General features: G+C 40.8%; 1 protein-coding gene across 1 annotated transcript in view; it reads right to left on the reverse strand.

Moving 5' to 3' along the window:
* LOC128496918 (succinate dehydrogenase [ubiquinone] flavoprotein subunit, mitochondrial-like) overlaps positions 1-15,343 on the reverse strand; it is a 33,081-nt gene extending 17,738 nt beyond the window's left edge. Inside the window, exon 1 of the mRNA XM_053466748.1 lies at positions 15,272-15,343. Within this exon, the coding sequence (XP_053322723.1) occupies positions 15,272-15,331 (60 nt within the window). The 5' untranslated portion in view covers positions 15,332-15,343. The remainder of the gene's footprint in view (positions 1-15,271) is intronic.
* Between the last annotated feature and the right edge of the window lie 3,163 nt (positions 15,344-18,506).

Here is an 18,506-nt window from a genome sequence, read left to right on the forward strand (position 1 = left end):
CCTCCTCCTCCCCCGAGATATGCTGCCACTGTCCTCCTCCTCCCCCCCCCCGAGATATGCTGCCACTCTGCCCCCCCCTGACTTACCAGAGCAGACTAACGGGTGTCTTGTGGGGCCGGCGGGGGACATCTACGCAATACGCGTATACAGCTTCCGGTGCCGGCACTCAGCGGATGTGCCGGCCCCTGGAAGTTGTATACGTGTATTGCGTAGATGTCCCCCGCCGGCCCCGCAAGACACCCGGGAGTCTGCTCTGGTAAGTCTTGGGGGCAGAGCTAAAACGCATCGTGCGGACGGTCACCGGCTGCGGCGATGCGGGTAAACAACCTCCGCTGCCGGGACATCTGCACGATGTACTTTAACAATCTCCCTTGCCGGGACTCCCCCCGTGGGAATTCCCGGCAAGGGAGATTGTTAAAGCACAACGTGCAGATGTGCCGGCAGCGGGGGCTGTTTATGCACATCGCCGCAGCCGGTGACCGTCCGCACGATGCGCTTAGACAACCTCCCGTGCCGGCATCCCCCTCGTGAGAAGTGCTGGCAGGGGAGGCTGTCTGAGCGTATCAGAGAGTAGGATGCAGGTCCCCTGCACCGCTGGGGGGGATCTGTATCCTAACCCCGCTGCCTGTATCCTAACCCTGGCGCCCGGGACTACCACTTTAAAGACTTAAAGTGGGGGGAAAAAGTGCGGCCTATATTCGAGCCAATACGGTATATATATATATATGGTCTAATTTTGGTGTGTTAATTACTTTTAATAAAAGTGTTTTTTTGTTTTTAAAGCTGTGGGGGGGGGTCATTTTCGGTTTTGGCCAAGTGAATGCTTCCGGTTTCAGTCCAGAATTTTCATTTCAGTGCATCCCTGCTATATACTAAGCCAGACACCGAAGTGGTAGGCCTACACCACATCAATGTTTGGCTTAGTATATAGCGATAGGGGTTATGTTGCATTATTGTCAATGTCTGGATCAATGTATAGTGATAGGGATTAAGACGTACAACCGTCAGTGTGTGCCTCAGTATATAGTGATAGGTGTTATGCTGTACCACCGTCAATGTTTGCCTCAGTGTATAGTGATAGGTGTTATGCTGTACCACCTTCAGTGCGTGCCTCAGTATATAATGATAAAAGTTATCCTGTATCACTGTCAATGTCTGCCTCAGTATATAATGATAACAGTAATCCTATACCACCATCAATGTTTGCCTCAGTATATAGTGATAGGTGTTATGATAGGTGTTCTGCTGTACCCCATCAATGATTGCCTCAGTATATAGTGATAGGTGTTATGCTGTACCACCGTCAATGTGTGCCTCAGTATATAAAAACAGTTAACCTGTACCACTGTCAATGTTTGCCTCAGTATATAATGATAGCAGTTATGCTGTACCACCGTCAATGTTTGCCTTGGTATATAATGATAGCAGTTATGCAGTACCACCGTCAATGTTTGCCTCAGTGTATAATGATCACAGTTATGCTGTACCACCGTTAATGTTTGCCTCAGTATATAATGATAGCCGTTATGCTGTACCACCATCAATGTCTGCCTCAGTATATAATGAAAACAGTTATGTTGTACCCCTGTCAATGTTTGCCTAATGATAGAAGCTATGCAGTTTGTGTGGGGGGGTGGGGGGTGCCACATACAGGATCCGCCCAGGTGCCAAAGACTCTAGGTACACCCGTGTACAGTATTATCTTAAATACCTACAAGTGACTTTTAGATGAGATTGTGTGTTTGAAATACTGTTCATTTACACCAACTAGAATGAGTTTATCACTTTGCAAATATCATCTACAATTTAACTGAGGTCTCATTGCTTCATTGAAATATTAAGCGATAAACTCCTTATATATGAGTAGCCTGGGGGACTACACAGCAAAAAATACCTAATTTGTGTTCAGCCACATCCTCTGAGTATAGCAATACCACGCATGAATACATTTATCATGATTTCGGTAAACTAAGCCCTAAAGTATTAGATGCACCAAACATAAAGACATCCTGTGTTTTTCATGGTATTGTGTTTGAGTTCATAACGCCTAATTTTATGGCAGACAGGAGGCTTCATATTATGCATTAAATCTTTCTTTACTACTCATAGCAGCAAGAGTTAACAAAGTAAAGTAAAAGTTTTTTAAATTAGTCTGGTGTGTAACAGGTAACTAGTAACCAGTCAGCATGTAGCCTAGGTAATATAACATCTGGAGTCCTCTTTCACTTCCTCTTTCTTTGCTGCTCTTGTAAAGATAAGTACTATATTTTATAAGAAGCTTATGAAGAGTTTATTCTTTCTGTGAATATTAATAATTACATTGTGCGGTTACTTGTGCGCATGTGTTTGCATATACGTAACGTGTGTGTAGTCATATGCGTGCGTTTATTGTGTATATATATATATATATATACACATATACTTTTCCACTGTGGTTTTTTACACACAGTTTTTCCCCCCATACCAGTTTATATATAGTATTCTGTATAAATCCTACCTCTTTACCCTTTCTCATTCTTCATCCGACTTATCCTTTCTACTACACAGAAAGCCCGTCTCTCTAGATGCACGCGCTAAGTTTCGTGAGACTACGTACTGGCTGGTCCTCAGACAATGAGACGCGCGCTTTTTTCTCTCGCTGTTTTACTGCCACCTATTCTCCTCAGGACAATACTAGCTACAGTATTCTGCATTATATCCTTAGTAGAATAGAAATATATATATATATGTGTATATATATATTTATATATGTATGTATGTATGTGGGTATATCTATGTATGTAAGTGCATATATGTACAGTATGCATGTAGGTGTCTTGTATATATGTATTTCTCTTGTAAAACAACATAACTAAATATACATTATCCTTAATTCATACATTTACAGAGATATATTATTTTCCCCATTATGGCTAATGAACAAGCAAATATAAAACCTTTTCTTCAGATATTTCTGAGGAAAAAGATTATGAATACGTTACTGAAGAACAAATTCACAGTCTTGTAGAAAAGTCTGTTAACAAATCTGTCCAAGCTGCTATCCGTTCAGCTATGTCTACCATGCAGGACACGATTTCTAAATCAGTAACACTAGCCTTTGCTCAAGCTACTCCTAGAGAATCCCCTCAGAAAATTCCATCTACTCCTTCTGAGTTATTCTGGTCCACTGAGGATTCTACCACAGCTATGGCTAAAGGCATAAAAAAGTCTGGTAAATGTTCTCAGAAGAGACATTTTTGTTATACTGATACCTCTTCCCCTAAACATAAAAAATTAATGTCCAAAAAATAGGATCAGGTAAAATCACATAGCTCGCACATTAAAGCTAGCTCTTCTGCAGGTGTCCAAAAGTAAATGTATAAACGGGCAATCAAAGTCCCTTGTCGGCTTGAACCAGACTTAAACGAAACCTCATCAAATGAATCTTTTTTGGAGGAATCAGATTCCTCATATATAGATGAAATTTCGGACTATGAGGAGGTTTCAGATAAAGATGTTAATAATATGCCTACTGATGATGATGCCACAATTTTGGACAGCACAGGAGAACCCTACTTTGACCCAGGGCACATAAAACACCCACGATCGGGAGAGTGGGTCCCTCACCCTCAAGTGGCAAAATTTTTATCCCTTTGGATGAGAAAACCTCTAGAAAAATCAGCTAGGAGCAAATTGAGAGCAGAATGTCCTAGACCCACATTGCCTCTTAATGCAGCCTCTACTCCCGAACTAGACCCCATTCTAGTCAAATATTTAATGAAAACGGGGAAAAATCCCAAAAAGGCATTGATAGGTCATTTAAATCGTGCCAAGACAAATTTCTTGACCTTTTAGGTCCAATTACAAAGAGGACCGGGCTCATTTTTCGTTTTGTACCCTGTGGGACCGCAGCTGTTTTGACACTTTTGTGGTGCTTGTGTTCAGCTGTAATTTTCTCCTCACCCATTTAGTGTACCCACATAAGTTATATATTGTTTTTTTCAGGACAAGATGGGCTTTCTTCGGATACCATTATTTTGATCGTATCATCTTATTTACTATAAAAAAAATAAAAAAAACATGGTGAAAAATTGAAAAAAAACACATTTTATGACTTTTATTTGAAAAACCTTTTACTCACCTAAAAAAGCAAGTAAAAAAACTAGCTAAATAGATTCTACTACTTGTCCTGAGTTTAGAAATACCCAATGTTTTATGTTTTTTTGCTGTTTTTTGTAAGTTATAGGGCAATAAGTACAAGCAGCGTTTTATGATTTCCAAATCTTTTTTAACAAATCTGGTCAGTCTGCCTCCATCTCCTCTTTGGAAGATCTTTGAAGCCAGTTAACTCAATTTAACCCCCTCAAACCATATATTTTTGAAAACTAGACACCCCAGGGTATTCCAAATGCTGTTATTTTAACCCTTTCCATGCACCAATTATAGAACTACACTTTGTCAAACTTTGTAATAGTAATTTTTTTTTATTTTTTTTTCACACAAATTGTACTTTAGTTATAGATATACAGGTTCTGGTATATGTCACTGTCAAACAACCCCCCAATATGTGTTCAGGAACATCTCCTGAGTACAGCGATACCCCACATGCATGGGTTTGTCAGATTGTTTGGCTGGTAAAAGGCTACTTTTGGGGCATGCGTAATCCAGGTGGTCATTTGGTCATTCTGCCTCCATCTCCTCTTTGGAATATCTTTGAAGCGGGTTAACTCAATTTAACCCATTCAAACCATATATTTTTGAAAACTAGACACCCCAGGGTATTCCAAATGCTGTTATTTTAACCCTTTCCATGCACCAATTATAGAACTACACTTTGTCAAACTTTGTAATAGTATTTTTTTTTTTTCACACAAATTGTACTTTAGTTATAGATATACAGGTTCTGGTATATGTCACTGTCAAACAACCCCCCAATATGTGTTCAGGAACATCTCCTGAGTGCAGTGATACCCGACATGCATGGGTTTGTCGGGTTGTTTGAGATTTAAAATGCCACATTTGGGAAGTGCGCTTTTTTTCTCCATTTTGGTCAGTCTGTACCTATGCCCTATCTATGAGCTTGGCCACTCCAATTTACCCCATCAGCCATTTTTTTTATATATTGGACACCCCTTGGGTATTTGAAGTGCTTTTATTTTAACTCTTTGTTGAGATTTTTGAGAAATTTTAGCACTTGCTCAAAATAATAAACTTTATTTTTTTATTTTATTTTATTTTTTTAATACTTTTTTTATATTTTTTTTACACATTTTGCAATGTACTGGATGGTTCATCTAGTGACATCACTGCATAATTATTTTTAAATGTTAGCACATTTTTTTTTTTTTTTCCATTTTTTTTTTTTTTATTTTTTTTTGAATATTTTACTAATCACATAGTGATTAGAAAGCTGGGTTCCATTGACTTGCATGGTTGAATGCAGTACCTGTATTCAACCTGCAAGTGGAGCCAGAGTTCTCTAGAGGGTCTGGAGACCATCTAGCTAACTCTCATCTTTATTGTTTATTTTCCCGGGCCGCCGCCATCTTGCTTGATGGCGAAGATCACCGGCAGCTGCGGCTGTGACCGCTCTCCGGAGCGGTCACAGCCCATCCAAAGGTAAGTGTTTGGTGTCGCTGGATGCCTCCTGATCGAGGCATTCCAGCGACACCATTTAAGTTTAGGAGGCGATCGTCGATCGCCTCCTAAACGCTTTTAAAACGGGCGTCCGCCGCCATACAATGTATGGCGGCTGTTGACGCCCCAGGGAGAGGGGCCAGACATGGCCCCCGATGCCGATCTCGGCGTTACTGAATGCCTCGACATCGAGGCATTACAGTAACGCCGTTTAAGCGAAGAAAGTGATCGTTGATCACTTTCTAAGCTTATTTAATTTTATGACAGTTCAGGACTGTCAAAGGTCATTTAGCGACCTTCATGTCATGACGGTCCTGAACCGGCAAAGGTCGCGAAGGGGTTAAAGGCTGGGCCCAAAGGGCAGTATGTCTTTTGGGTAACACTAATGCCGCCTTTTGTGCAGAACGGAGACGCTCTATCCTTATGAGACTTGATCCTCAACTCATACACTTGGCTAGTACTGAATCAAAATCTATTGAAGGTTTACTCTTTGGTAGTTCCTTCATTAAGGAAATAAGTAAATACGTAAGCATATTTTCTTCACTTGATAAAGCTCAAACTTCTCTGAAAAAAGTGTTTCAAAATAGAGTTTTTGGCAGGGCTGGGAGAGGAAAGGGCCGCTTTCCCAGCCGCCAATTCCAAGACAGAAAATACTACAAAGGCCCTACCCATTCCGAAAGACCCTCCTACACTCAAACAAACACTTTTCAACCCACACCCTTCTTTCCCTCACGAGGACGCCCTTGGAGGGCCAGAGGTCACAGAGGCTACCCCAGATCCAGACCTCCTACAGGTGGGTGCTCTAATTCCACTTTTTTCCCATATTCCCTTAGGGGGAAGGCTCACACATTTTTTCCACAATTGGACTATGATTACGTCAGACACCTGGATTCTAAACACCATCTCAGGGTATCAGATAGAGTTTGTCTCCCCTCCTATACAACTAACAAAACCTCAACCTATTATATTTTCAAAAATATATAAAAATCTAATAAGAATAGAAATCAAAGAATTACATTCCAAGGGAGCAATTTGTCCAATCCCACCTCAATACCCTGGGTTTCTGAGCAACCTATTTTTAGTAAAAAAGGACGGAGGTTACAGACCCGTCATAAATTTGAGAAGCCTCAACAATTATGTCAGATATCACCATTTCAAAATGGAAGGGATCCATCTTTTAAGAGACCTTTTAATTCAAGGGGATCGGTTGGTCAAAATAGATCTCTAAGATGCCTATCTCACAGTCCCAATTCATCCTTCTTCTCAACCCTAACTACAATTCTGTTGGGAAAATCAAACTTGGCAATTCACCAGCCTACCGTTTGGCCTTTCTTCAGCACCATGGTGCTTTACAAAACTCCTGCAGCCACTCTAAGAAGACGAGGGGTTCGTCTTATAATTTATTTAGACGACATTCTCTTAATGGCCCAATCATTACCACTCATTCATCTACATATGCAATGGACAGTATCATTACTCACGGACCTCAGATTGTTAATCAATCCAAAAATCGGTTTTAACCCCAGGAAAGACTATAGAATTTCTAGGTTTTATAATAGACACCCAATCGGCTCTTCTCAGTCTCCCTTCCAGGAAACTAAAAACAATTCGAAGGGAGATTCACTCCATACTAAACAAACAATTAGTTTCCTTAAGGACAATTGCTCGTGTTGTGGGTCTACTTTCAGCCTCAATACAGGCCATTTTCCTAGCCCCTCTGCATTACAGAGCCCTTCAACCTCTCAAAACCCGACATTTAAGAGACGGTTTAAGTTACTTGGACGAGATAACCCTCGATTCAGACACCAAGGAAGAATTACAGTAACGCCGTTTAAGCGAAGAAAGTGATCGTTGATCACTTTCTAAGCTTATTTAATTTTATGACAGTTCAGGACTGTCAAAGGTCATTTAGCGACCTTCATGTCATGACGGTCCTGAACCGGCAAAGGTCGCGAAGGGGTTAAAGGCTGGGCCCAAAGGGCAGTATGTCTTTTGGGTAACACTAATGCCGCCTTTTGTGCAGAACGGAGACGCTCTATCCTTATGAGACTTGATCCTCAACTCATACACTTGGCTAGTACTGAATCAAAATCTATTGAAGGTTTACTCTTTGGTAGTTCCTTCATTAAGGAAATAAGTAAATACGTAAGCATATTTTCTTCACTTGATAAAGCTCAAACTTCTCTGAAAAAAGTGTTTCAAAATAGAGTTTTTGGCAGGGCTGGGAGAGGAAAGGGCCGCTTTCCCAGCCGCCAATTCCAAGACAGAAAATACTACAAAGGCCCTACCCATTCCGAAAGACCCTCCTACACTCAAACAAACACTTTTCAACCCACACCCTTCTTTCCCTCACGAGGACGCCCTTGGAGGGCCAGAGGTCACAGAGGCTACCCCAGATCCAGACCTCCTACAGGTGGGTGCTCTAATTCCACTTTTTTCCCATATTCCCTTAGGGGGAAGGCTCACACATTTTTTCCACAATTGGACTATGATTACGTCAGACACCTGGATTCTAAACACCATCTCAGGGTATCAGATAGAGTTTGTCTCCCCTCCTATACAACTAACAAAACCTCAACCTATTATATTTTCAAAAATATATAAAAATCTAATAAGAATAGAAATCAAAGAATTACATTCCAAGGGAGCAATTTGTCCAATCCCACCTCAATACCCTGGGTTTCTGAGCAACCTATTTTTAGTAAAAAAGGACGGAGGTTACAGACCCGTCATAAATTTGAGAAGCCTCAACAATTATGTCAGATATCACCATTTCAAAATGGAAGGGATCCATCTTTTAAGAGACCTTTTAATTCAAGGGGATCGGTTGGTCAAAATAGATCTCTAAGATGCCTATCTCACAGTCCCAATTCATCCTTCTTCTCAACCCTAACTACAATTCTGTTGGGAAAATCAAACTTGGCAATTCACCAGCCTACCGTTTGGCCTTTCTTCAGCACCATGGTGCTTTACAAAACTCCTGCAGCCACTCTAAGAAGACGAGGGGTTCGTCTTATAATTTATTTAGACGACATTCTCTTAATGGCCCAATCATTACCACTCATTCATCTACATATGCAATGGACAGTATCATTACTCACGGACCTCAGATTGTTAATCAATCCAAAAATCGGTTTTAACCCCAGGAAAGACTATAGAATTTCTAGGTTTTATAATAGACACCCAATCGGCTCTTCTCAGTCTCCCTTCCAGGAAACTAAAAACAATTCGAAGGGAGATTCACTCCATACTAAACAAACAATTAGTTTCCTTAAGGACAATTGCTCGTGTTGTGGGTCTACTTTCAGCCTCAATACAGGCCATTTTCTCAGCCCCTCTGCATTACAGAGCCCTTCAACCTCTCAAAACCCGACATTTAAGAGACGGTTTAAGTTACTTGGACGAGATAACCCTCGATTCAGACACCAAGGAAGAACTTCTTTGGTGGCTACAACACATCCAAGCCTGGCATGGAAAAATCATTTTCAACTCCTTACCAGACCTAATTATAGAATCCGACGCGAGTCTATCAGGATGGGGTGCTCGCTGTGGACCTTTTTCCACAGGGGCAAATGGTCCATAAAAGAATCCCATCTCCATATCAATTGCTTGGAGCTCCTGGCGGGGTGTTTTGCTCTCAAGAGTTTTGCGAAAAACAAATCGCATTGCTGCATTCTTTTACGGATGGACAATGTGTCTGCTGTGCAATATGTCAATCGATCGGGAGGTACGAGATCAAAACTTCTAGCCGACATTGCGAAAAACTTTTGGCATTTTTGTCTGGACAGGGATATTGTTTTGAGAGCGGAATATCTCCCAGGACTCTCCAATTCCATAGCGGATTGGAATTCCAGATGTTTGGTAGATACCAGCGACTGGAATCTGAACCTTGATTTTCCACCAAATCCTTTCTATTTGGGGCCCTCTTCATATAGACCTATTCGCCTCGCGTTTAAATCGCCAACTTCCTCAATTTTTCAGTTGGCACCCCGATCCCGAAGCACCGGGAGTAGATGCTTTTCTTCAAACTTGGCCAACCATGACCCTATATGCGTTCCCTCCATTTGCTCTCATCCCGAGAGTCCTGATTCATACAATAGCCATGAAATCAACTCTAGTTTTAATAACCCCACGATGGCCCACTCAAACTTGGTTCCCTCAACTCCTAGGGATGACCATAGATTTTCCCCGTATTCTACCAGCAATATACAATATCCTTCGGGATCCACAGGGGAACCCTCATCCTCTAATTACATCGGGACAACTTTCTCTGATTGCTTGGTTAATCTCAGGACAACAGAATTTTCACAATCAACTAGAGACATCCTTTCAGAGGCCTGGGCTCCAGGTACCAGGACAGCTTACAGATCAGCCTGGAAATTATGGCTTCATTGGTGCATGCAACAGGATTTGGATCCCGTTCATGCATCTATCTCCCATAGCTTAAATTTTCTCTCTTTCTCTTTTGATGAAGGGAAGGCATATCGTACAATAAATGTTTATCGTTCTGCTATTTCTTCTAATCATTCACCGATTGATTCTATCCCTGTAGGTAAACACCCCCTAAATTGCAAATTAATGAAAGGAATTCGCTTCAAGAGGCCCCCTCTTCCCAAATATCAATCTACTTGGGATGTTAGTGTTCTTCTAAACCTTATCATCTCATGGGGAGATAATGACTCATTAACCTTAAAATTACTTTCATTTAAACTTACAGTTTTACCATGTCTTATATCTTTTAAGAGAGTTTCTGATGTAAAATCGCTAGACATATCCCGTAGACACTATTCTCCTCAAGGGGTTCATTTTTCTATATCTAGACGTACAAAAACAAATTTACAGTTTTTTACCCTGCATTTCCTCACCATAATAACTTGTGTGTAGTTCGCTGCTTAAAAACATATGAATCAAAAACTATTAATCTTAGTACCCAATCTTCTCAATTACTCATTTCCTATTGTAAACCACACTTACCCGTATCTTCTCCTACTTTAGCTAGATGGGTTAGACAAACTATGAACTTAGCAGGTATTGATACCAAGAAGTTTGGCGCCCATTCAACTAGAGGAGCCATGTCCACCAAAGTTCTTCAAGCAGGAGGTTCCCTATCGGATATTCTTAAAGCAGCCAATTGGTCATCTGAATCAACACTTAAAACTTTTATTTTAGACCTGAATCTCATGTGTCTATGTCTATTCTTTAGAAATATGATACTTAAATTAATGAACGTATTTTACAGATCTTAGCTTTAAACTTGCATAATATGAAGCCTCCTGTCTGCCATAAAATTTAAGATTTTCCTAACCTTGGTGACGGAAAATATGGATTTTATTAAAGACAGGAGGCGAATATTATCCCACCCAATTAACCAAACCCTTATTCATTTCCTATAGTTTAATGGCCGACAACAGAAGTTTTTCCAGGTTCAAGATCCAACCTACCTGAGTTTCGATGTTATGACAGTTCTTCTGATTACAGTTTTTTTTCCTACTTCCACCATATCACATCAAGGAAAGAGGAAGTGAAAGAGGACTCCAGATGTTATATTACCTAGGCTACATGCTGATTGGTTACTAGTTACCTGTTACACACCTGACTAATTTAAAAAACTTTTACTTTACTTTGTTAACTCTTGCTGCTATGAGTAGTAAAAATCCATATTTTCTGTCACCAAGGTTAGGAAAATCTCAAATTAGACCCCCAAAATTACTATTTCAATTATAACTATACAATAATTGGACAATTCATATTGTAAGTAATGAATCCAGCATTTCATTGGGCCAGATTGAGAAACTGAAATGATGGCATAATGGATGATGTGCCTCCAGTGAAATCTCCACAGGGCATGGTAGGAAGTGCCTATAGAGTGTTGTAAGTAAATCCTCATTTGGTATTCTTTCAGAAAGACTTGCAGAATTTATTTCTTCCTCTACTGAGCTCTTCTTACTGTCTGGCTTTTCATTAAGCAGTGACATCCTTGCTTTCATATCCTTGTCGGACTCTTCCAAGACACTACCGGGATCACTCTGTTTTCACGTTGAACATTTCCTACTTGTCTAACAGTAAAAAGGGAAGCATTGAAACGATTCTGGTTATTTAGATTAGTTGTCACTGTGGAAGCTGGCAAGCGAGTATGTCATATTACAGATATACCCTATGATTGAACATGTAGGAGGAATACTCCTGTTTACTTGTACCCAGGGTCAGGTGTTTCTGGTCATACATGCAAAGATAACAGGTAAGGCATGCACCATAAAGCCATACATCCCAACTCTGCTGTTTCATATTATTTAGCAGTGGAAAAACAGGGCTAACAATGACACTGCAAAACTTAGCATCTCCAGTAGTGTATTTACTTGGCTGAGGAATTACATCATATGTCTTTTTAATGATGTAGGATACAGCACGATAGGAAGGCCATACATGGACTGTTGTCAAGATCCTTGTAACAAGTCCATTGAGCCTTATTGTCCAATAGAGTGATCTGCTCCTGTTTTTGCAGCAGAGGGACTGCAAAACATGAAGACCAGTAGTATCTTTCTACTATGCCAGAAATTACAACAGCAAAACTCTATACATACATCCATATACACAGGTGCATACCTGGCGTATGTGGCACCCTGGACAGAACCACGCCTCCCTTTAGGTGTGCTACTGCATATACAGTACATACCTGGGAATTCTCTGGTTTTCACACCACATACTCCAGGGGAAGCACAGCTTCTCTAGGTCACTGCAGCAGCTATGCAACACACTCACTGCCAAAAAAAGGCATGTACCCCACGACATCAGCAGGTCCTCCTACCGGAGGGGACTCCGTGTAGCCGGGGCCAGAGAGTTCCCAGATATGGTTATACGTATAACATACACATATATACACAGGTCCATATTATGCCACAATGTTGAATACATGGAGTAAGGTGATTGTTGACCCCTAAGCAAGTCTTGTATAATCTTGCTGCACTTATTTAAACATCTTTCAGCCGCTGGCGTAACTACAGGGGTCGCAGCTGGGATGGGGCCTGGTGCGACCCTTTGTCTCTTTGTACCGATTCAAAATAGTTTAGCAAGGATGTCTAATTGTGTATATGTGAGCATGCATGTGTAATTTGTGTAAGCCTGTCCGCATATACACTTACTGGCCACTTTATTACCGTATTTGCTTGATTATAAGATGACCCTGATTATAAGATGACCCCCCAAAATCTGAAAATTTATTTAGGAAAAAAAGAAAAAGCCTGAATATAAGTCGACCCCATATGAAAAAAGTAAAAATTTATTAGTGTAAAGTATTTTTTTCATATTTAATTTAAAGCTATAATTGAGAAAAATATTTTTTTTGTTTTTTATTTCCTTTTATTTGCCAACCTGCCCCCAGCCCCAGATATGCACATCTGCCCCAAGGCTTGCTACTCTGCCTCCCTGATATGCCTTATACCCTCCTATATGCCACTCTGCCTCCAGAAATGTCTTTTAACCCCTTTATGCCACTCTGCCTCCAGAAATGTCTTTTAACCCCTATATGCCACTCTGCCTCAAGAAATGCTTTATGCCCCTATATGCCACTCTGGCATATAGGGAGTTAAAATACATATCGTGGGACAGAGTGGAATATGGGGGATATACCAGTGCTTCTGACTCCCTGGTGTCTGGCGGGAGCAGCGGGTGTTCCGCCGGAACTTCTATGAGCACCGGAAGGTCATGTGATGCCGGTAGTGTGTCATAGAAGCTACAAGCAGTAGCGGGGGTTGTCTGCGTTCATCGAGCGGACGTTCGCTGGCTGGCAGAGAAGAGAATCCACCGCAGCGCTGCGGGGAATCCTCCTCTCTGGCAGCTGGGGAAGGTATGCGCGTAGACAACTCCCCTGCTGCCGACACTTTTGCCGGCACTCGGTGATAGGCGCCTGGTGTAAGTGCCGGCAGCAGCTGAGGTTACCAGACAGGAGGATCCAGGTCCCCTGCAGCGCTACGGGGGATCTGGATCTTAGTCTCATAGTCAGACCTCAATTGAGGTCTGATTAGAAGACGACCTTGATCATAAGATGAGGGGTATTTTTCAGAGCATTTGTCTGAAAAAAACATTGTCTTATAATCGAGCAAATACGGTAGGTACACCTTGCTAGTACCGGGTTGGACCCTCATTTTGCCTTCAAAACTGCCTCCATTCTTCGTGGAATTCATACTTTCCACAAGGTGCTGGAAACATTCCTCAGAGATTTTAGCCCATATGGACACCATGGCATCATGCAGTTGCTGCAGATTCATCGGCTGTGGAGGCCATTGTAGTACAGTGAACCCGTTGTCATGTTCAAGAAACCGGTCTTGTGAAATGGTGCATTATCCTGCAGGAAGTATACATCAGAAGATGGATAAACTAAGTACACTAAGGGGCCCAAGAAAATGTCTCCCCACACCATTACACCACCACCAGTCCTTATTGTTGATACAACGCAGGACGGATCCATGCTTTCATCTAGTTTACACCTAATCTGAATGTCACAGCTTGAATCGAAACTCATCAGACCAGACGTTCTTCCATTGTCCAATTTTGGTGAGCATGTGCGAATTGTAGCCTCAGTTTCCTGTTCTTAGCTGACAGGAATGACACCCAGTGTGGTCTTCAGCTGCTTTAGCCCATATGCTTTAAGTGTTCAGAGATGGTATTCTGTGAGCTACAAGCAATTGAGCAGGGGTACCTAATAAAGAGGCCAGTGAGTGTGTGTGCCAGAGTGTATGTTGAGGAGGGGGCAATGTTGGCACATTCCAGCTGTTGGGGGGGCAATTTTCACACTATGGTTTCTAGTTTATGCCCGCACTTTCTTACAATGTTGCCATCCCGCTGTGCATACTGTTAGTGTTCTGTTTATTTTATCAGGAGGTTTATCTAATGTGTAATTATCTTTACTTCAGTCGTTGATACCAGCTTTATAATATAACAGAACCTTTACCTTGAGCATAGTAGAGTGCTTACTTCTGACAGGAAACCATTAAACGCTGTAGTTGCCTCAGCTGTAAATGAATACATTTTATACGCCATGAAGGAGCATGCTGTCCTGTCAAGTGCGCTAAAAACACGAGCCATAATGAGCTAAACTCAAATCTGTTTTACTTCAACAACAAGGTCTGGTTTCTATTGTGATGACATTTTTCCCTGACACATCACTTTCACGCAATGCTGAGCAGGACATGTAAAGCGGTGAATATGCGATCCATGATTAACTGTAATCTTTCTGCGCGTCCAGAGAGTGCAGGGAAATGCTTTATACGTGTCAGCCAGCAGCTAGTTAAAACGCAGGTACCGGGGGTAAGCCGCCTGAAGCGATCCATGATAGACCCCGCCCTTATGGCCACATCTCCGCCCAAATGCGTAGCTTCGACTTAAATAACCCCTGTTCAGGTCAAACGCAAGGACCGCACAATCACGCTGGTTTAATGTTTCGCACCCGCTACTAAAGCCAAAAAACAATCACGTGACTCGATCTCCCAACCACAGCGGAGGAAAGGAAGCAACAGTCGTTAGACCCCGCCCATAAACCGCCCCCTGTGCCAAGCATTATATAAACAAACCCGTTCTGTAAGCTGACCGTCTCGTGAATCCGGTAACCTCTGGCTTCTCCGGTAAAATAAAAAGAACTCTATGTAGTGCTGAAACTCACCCTTCCTCCCAGCAATCTCCACGCAAGAAGTCTGGAAGCGGCTGTTCGCAGCGCTGCCATACTGATAACCCAGTTTAGACCTGTCAGTTTAAAGAGCACTGCGCATGCACGAAGCTATGCCAACTTCTTTGCCAAGGTACATATCGAGGGAGTTACAGCAATCATTTAACGGAACGCGATAGTGAAGTTTCTGAGCGCCTGGCACGACCCCCCCCGGGGGCATTATTAATTATATGCATCACTCAAGACCCAAACACTTAACCCGGTGGAAAAATATTTTTCTCCTTGAGGGTTAAATACAGCATTGTCAAAAACTTGGTTTTATCTCATTTTGTTCCCGCAACTTCTTATATCTGCAGTCTTTGTTTTTAGTCATGTGATCGGCATTATCACTGATCAAACACCACACTGAGCGTATTCTTTCTGGCAATGCTAATCTAGTCCAGTTGGTACAATGAAGTAATTTCCCCCTAATTAGTTAGATAATATGGCTGGGTGATTAAGACTGGGGCATTCTGTTTAGCTCAAGCCGTATCATGCCCTAATGGTGTATAGATGGACAGATGTACAGCTGCCTGAAAACAGTATGCAAAAACTAGAACTGTTGATAAATGCCTCTTTCTCATTCAGTGCACCCAGAAAAATATATATATTTATATAGTTACCCACTATGTGTGAATAAATTGTCTCCTGCCTTCCGCAGAAATCCTTTTGGTGCCCTTTTACATTCTTTTATGTGAGCCTGGGCTCAAAGATGCGCCCAGGTATGGATCTATAGTTTTAAAGCTACGTGTACGTTTTTTTGGACTATATATGTAATTTCTCCCATCGGATAGTCCCCAAATAGAATTATAAACGCATAGTTTTTGGGGGGCTCACACACTATACTGTTTTTATTTTCATACATTCTGGTTGTTTGGCAGGGAATGTTAAAAAATGAATAATTCAACGGAGAGGTGTATGATGTGTTAGGAATGTTTCACACCGTTTGTTTACTTTTAGAAAAATCTTTTTTAATATTTTCTTTCTATCAGTGCACGTTTATCATGGAGCAGTACGACATGACCAGAGATCACCTTAGGTGATCCCTAGCAGAGTCCAATCTTTACCTTTGACACTGCATGAAGGGAATCCCCGATTCTCCATTTTTTGCTTTCAAACGCTTTCGTTGTAACCAGCGCTTACATCTGTCGGTGTAACGTTGCGGTAACTTCTGTCTTTCTTCCACTGCGTTGTCTTGAGTTGTAGTTTTCATCCCACATTACATTAACTACATGGTATGTTACTGACGGTATTGGAATTAGTTTCCCCGGTAAAAAAATAACCTTATTTTGACATTTTTTCTACTGACAATACATTATAACCAGTGGGCTGTTTCCTTTTCTGTTATTTATTTTAAGAATGGAATTAAATAAAAAATGCAAATGAAAATCTACAAATGAATTTTTGTTGCTTTACTATATGTAAATATAAATGACAGCCTTATAACAGCTTACATTTTACATATAAACCTAAATTGTTTTTTCTAGGACAAGTTATATGGGGTGAATAATTGCCTCAGAGGATTTCCAATGCCAGAGTCAGGTGTCCGTCACATCACATCCAATAAATTTATATTTTTATTGTAACTTAATAAAATTATGTACGGTATTTGTACATGCAGAAAGCACCCAAAACGGATATAGATGATGGCACACAACATATCAAAGGGTTGGTACATATAAGGCAAGGTTAAGTATAATTGATATTTAACAACAAACACCACATATGAGTAAGACATTTCTACAAGCACGCAGTAATCATGTGACATTCTCTATATTGGGGCTTTGTTTTTGATATGTATAGTCCAACAAACCATGTATCACAATACATAAATTCCCATTTCCACAAGAATGCCACCCTTTTACAGTACCGTTTAAGGAGAAATGTGGTCCACGAAAGCTCATTTGTCAGTTAAAAAAAAAAAATATATATATTTATTTATATAAAAAGCTTTGCATCTATATTGTTTTTTTTATTATTTGATATAGAGAACCAGGCACGGCATTAATGCCTGATCTTCTTTCCATGATAGCAGGGATCTGACAGTTTTTCTTGGATGTTGAGCATCTACTCTAACAAAAGTGTTACTTATGGAATTGGAAGTCATATTGGGCTGCCTGCTCCATGCACCGATGCTTGCCTTTAGGCAGCTATTAGATTTTTTTTTTTTTTTCCTTTACTAGCGGCTGAGATTTTGATGAGCTGCTTGAACCTCTACGTTCAGTATTTACAGCATTTACACTAGGGCTCCATACCTGCAGGAAGTCTTGCATGTTCACATAAAAGCATGAGACTTCTGCCATGGATGCTCAGTACTGGGTGGTTTTACCAGCAACCATGGAGTTTTTTGTGCCAGTGCCATTTTATAAAAGGATTTTAAACAGGGGTGTCCAACCACACCTATTAGATGATGTTGTTAGCAACTTTTACTGTATCAAGGAAGGTAGATTTTGTCTAGCCACTCCAGTTGTTATAAGGTAAACCAAAGAAAATCTTACATGGCTTCCCTGCAACCGCAAACAGGGGCATCCACTGCAATTTCTCGAAGCAACTCAATTGTGTAGGACAAGCTACCCATATAACTCCATTTAATACATTCAAATTTTGCCAGAGACCCCACATAAATGCTAAATCACTGGTATCACAGAACACCCATAGTTTTGTCAATGTTATCATAGGATGATGGGACCATATGCACAATCAAGACATGGTCCTCTTCAATCTGGTTATACAAAATGCAAACACATAGAAATAATTAAAAAACAAACAATACACAGTCAATATAGAAAACTCCACTCTTGCAATTTTATTTGATCATTAATCCAAACTGCACATCAGTAAGAATAGTACTACTGTATGTAAAATAGGTAATTCCTCTAATGAAGTTAACAGATCTCAAGAAAGAAAAACATGTTTTTTTAATATATACTTTGTGATACTAAACAGACACGGCCAAGTCTTGCAAGATAGTATTGTAACTGATGCATTTCTACCAGAAGAAAGTCCTGCACAGTTGAGTTGCTTTACATTGCCTCTTGATTTTATGCACCATGTGTTCCATGATGTCATTAACAAAAACTATTTGTTTTGTGTACACCATGTAGAGTTTGAGTTTTCAATACAGACACAGAACTGTAAATAACGGGTTGTGATTTAGTTTGGTCTGCAAATCTTTTTTTTTTCTTCTTCAGAG

This window comes from Spea bombifrons, chromosome 5 (genome assembly GCF_027358695.1).
Source record: "Spea bombifrons isolate aSpeBom1 chromosome 5, aSpeBom1.2.pri, whole genome shotgun sequence".
Classification (NCBI taxonomy): Eukaryota; Metazoa; Chordata; class Amphibia; order Anura; family Pelobatidae; genus Spea; species Spea bombifrons.